Genomic DNA, 4107 nt, shown 5'->3' on the forward strand with positions numbered 1-4107 from the left:
ATAGGAAGAGAGAGAGAGAGAAAGAATACACACACATACAGAGAGAGCGAGAGAGAGAGAGCGAGAGAGAGATAGCGCGGACAGGTGTAGCCAACAGTTTGATAGGACAGGTAAGCAGACCAGACTTAGACAGCAGCATACACGCCTCGGGCTCCGTGACCCTATTACCTGTAGATCAGGTGAGAGAGAGGGAGAGAGAGAGAGAGAGACAGAGAGAGAGAGAGAGAGACAGAGAGAGAGAGAGAGAGAGGGAGAGAGAGAGAGGGAGAGAGAGAGAGAGACAGAGACAGAGACAGAGAGAGACAGAGACAGAGAGAGGACTAAACTAAAAGCCGCCTCCTGGACTATGCAGTGATAGCCCAAGCGCTCTCACATGCTTCAAAAATGTACTTGAGTTACATTCAATTGGACAAGGAGCCGGCTATGTACCCAGCGCACCAGAATTCAGTCAGCGTGACGCGCCACCCAAGCCTCAGTCTGAGCCCGCAAAGCTTCCCCCCTCCGCCGCCACAATACTCCGACTTCACCGCCTATCACCACCACCACCAGGGACTCAACAGCGACCTGCAACCCGGCCAAGGAGGCTCTGGAGGCGGCTGGAGTTCGGCTTACGCACACCCCCATCCACATCCACCCCATCCAGCTCATCCACCCTCCACACGGGAGCACCATCATCATGACTGGTCGTCGAGCCATCACTACAGCACTACGGCAGCGGGCTCTGGGGCTACGGCGGTGGGCTCCACACTTGGCTTCAGCCCACCGGAGTTTCCAGGACTTCCACCCGGGGCTTTGAGCGTGTCGGGCGGCCAGCTGTCTCCAGGTTCACCGCAGAGATCCAGGAATCCTTACGACTGGATGCGACGTAGTTCTGCACCGCCTTCATGCAACCCAAGTAAGGGTTATACTTCTTTTAATTGACTTATTATTGTTATTTTTTTATTTTTGAGCTATTTGGCCTGTTGTTTAATGTCACACACACACACACACACACACACACACACACACACACACACACACACACACACACACACACACACACACACACACACACACGCGTAATCATCTTTATTGTATAATTTCATATTATTTAAGATGCTTAGGCGAATGTTTATTTGTTGTTTAGGCTATCAATCAACCAATCAATCAACTAATCAATCAATCAATCATAATTTGTTATAGCCTAAATTCACACAGAAGGCAACGAGATTAATCCCGAAATCAAATTTTGAACAAGAAATAGACTATGACATATTTAGTGCCATAATATAGACTATTATAAAATGCATTGGCAAGTACATATAAACTAAACATAAAATCGATATGCACTCATTTGTTGCCGAGATTAACAAATATAGATATATATACCCGTAACATTTAGGCCTACACGGTCTAATGTGTTTTATTTAAATGATCAATTAATGCGGTTGTATTTGATTTTGAATGTAACGCTATGGATGTAAATCGGACCATTTATTTTTAATTTCTTTATAGACTTGGGATTTTAACACACACACACACACACACACACACACACACACACACACACACACACACACACACACACACACACACACACACGTAAGCCTTTTCCTAATAATTCTACAATTTCTTTGACTTATTATATATAATGTATCTACCGCTTGTAGTCGTAATATTTCCTCCCGTCAGCTGAGGGTAGAGACAGACTGTTGAACATTTTAATATGCGACAGATATGAGCGGCGGCTGTGATACTCAAATATCTCAACATGTGTAGCGAGTTGAGTGAGTTAGGCCACCATTACTGCGTGTGTGTGTGTGTGTGTGTGTGTGTGTGAGAGAGAGAGAGAGAGAGAGAGAGAGAGAGAGAGAGAGAGAGAGAGAGAGAGAGAGAGAGAGAGAGAGAGAGAGAGAGAGCTAAAGATAAAGTGGCATACCTACCGCAAAGCAGGAAGCAAGGAGAGCTGTTTAATTGAGGGTGGCTTTATTTATTCATTTTTATTTATGATTTTTCTTCAACGTGAATACTTAGCCTAACAAAAACAGCTTTAGTTGGTTTATGATAAAAACAACAACAATTATAATTTAAACGCTATTCTAATGGCCTATCCTGTTCTCTTTGTATATCAACAGTAGGCCTTTATTAACTATTATTATGTTTTAAACTCTTACATTGTATTCTAATAACCAATGGCTATTAATCGAATTGATTTTTTAGATTTTTTTTGTTTCAATCAAATTTATTTTTTCAGATTTATTGAACACATTAAATGTTACAATTCAGTTTTCACAAACCCCCCGTTAATGCGCCTTTATTTGAGTCTTTATAGTTCCGTGGTGACAAGGCCGAAATGTCATTTTTTGTGGAAGTTTTACACAGTTTTCTTCAGTTTTTTTTCCCACAGTGAAATGAGTATGAGGTGGGTTTTCTTTGCAGATCTGTCACTCCTAGGCTATTATTGTACAGGGTGTGACGGTAATAAGGCCATTACAGTGCGCTTAGTCCGTCAGAAATAACGTATTTCATGCATCTGCGGACAGGAAAATAAATTAGCCTATGTAGGCTACCAAAAAAAGTAAAATAAAGTGTAAAACAAAGGCTTTCTTGAATGCATTAATGCGTACAAAGGAAGATTTTAATTAAATTACTGAAAAAAAAAATATATAGGCTATATAAAAAATAAAAAAAAAAAAAAAGCTTTCTTGAACGCTCTGCCGAGAGGTTCCCACAATAGAGAGACTGTCTGGTCGTGTCGCGGTCACATCAAACGTGAGAAGCCGGTTTCTGTGTGTGTGTGTGCGTCAGTGTGTGTGTGTGTGTGTGTGTGCGTCTGTGTGTGTGTGTGTGTGTGTGTGTGTGTGTGTGTGTTTGAAGGCCTTGTGATGTAAATGTACCGCTGGATGTGACTCCGGGCGCCATTGTCCTCCTCGTGTCTCTGGGCGGAGAAACAAGAGTTTACAAGATAGTCCGACACTTTGAAGTGTGACGTGTGACCCGCAAGTCTGTCTGCAGCGAGCCATTCTGACTGTGTGTGTGTGTGTGTGTGTGTGTGTGTGTGTGTGTGTGTGTGTGTGTGTGTGTGTGTGTGTGTGTGTGTGTGAGTGTGTGTGTGTGTGTGTGTGTGTGTGTGTGTGTGTGTGTGTGTGTGTCCGAGGCTGTGTGTGTGTCACCACCGCAGCAGTGCCCATACGAAGAATGTAGCCTATTTGATAATTTATATTAAGGATTTAGTATGCGAGTGTGTGTGTGTGTGTGTGTGTGTGAGCCTCTGTGTGTGTGTGTGTGTGTGTGTCATGTCACTACCGCAGCAGCACCCATGCTTGACGAATATTTAGTCTAGGCTATATTTTTTTAGGCAATAATAGGATTTAGTATGCGAGTATTTTAAAAGTCAAATAGGCCTACTTAAAGATCTGATATTATCTCCCTGCATTAATGTGTATGTTGCATGTTCCTGTAATATCCAATATATATTTATCAATTAATTAGAGACAGAGTTGAAATGGGGCAGAGAGGGGAGTGACATGCAGAGAACGACCGCGGGCTGGAATCGAACCCGGGTCCGCTGCTGGCCGAGGCCCATGGGGGGGGGGGACGCCCTACCAACTGAGCTAAGGACGCCCCAATAGTTTTTAAGCTTTGAGCAGATCCATAGCGACTTGCCTCTTCTGGTGTGATCTACAAACTGTTTATCTGGATGGATTTTATTCGACATTCAAGATGGTTTCTTTGTCATATGTACATTAAAAATTACAGCAGCAGTTTGTGTGTGTGTGTGTGCGCGTGTGTGTGTGCAGCAGCAGTCATTGGCAGTGATGACATTTTGAAGCCTCAGCGTCTCAACAATGCAGCATGGAAGAAGAACATGTATAAGATGAACATAAGTGAAGAGAGCCATACATCTGAAAGTACAATTCAGGATGGTTCTACTGCTGCCTGCATTTAAAGGCTGTTTAAAGCTGCAGTGTGTAGAATTTTTTGGTTTTATTTCCTAGCAGATTTTGTAGAAAGTAATTATAATATCCATAAGTACATTTAATTTAGTGCATAATAGCTGATTTTTTATTTATTTTTTTCCCTTTGAAAGGGTCTCATATATGTCCATATTTCTGCATATTTTGGACC

The 4107-nt window shown here is 42.6% G+C and overlaps 1 protein-coding gene across 1 annotated transcript in view; it reads left to right on the forward strand.

The window, feature by feature from the left end:
* Positions 1–384: 384 nt before the first annotated feature.
* LOC307260591 (homeobox protein CDX-1-like) overlaps positions 385–4107 on the forward strand; it is a gene marked incomplete at both ends in the record, with an annotated part of 12205 nt that continues 8482 nt past the window's right edge. The window contains one exon of the mRNA XM_080040864.1: positions 385–895. Within this exon, the coding sequence (XP_079896990.1) occupies positions 385–895 (511 nt within the window). The remainder of the gene's footprint in view (positions 896–4107) is intronic.

Source organism: Ammodytes marinus (genome assembly GCF_949987685.1).
Source record: "Ammodytes marinus genome assembly, chromosome: 14".
Classification (NCBI taxonomy): domain Eukaryota; kingdom Metazoa; phylum Chordata; class Actinopteri; order Uranoscopiformes; family Ammodytidae; genus Ammodytes; species Ammodytes marinus.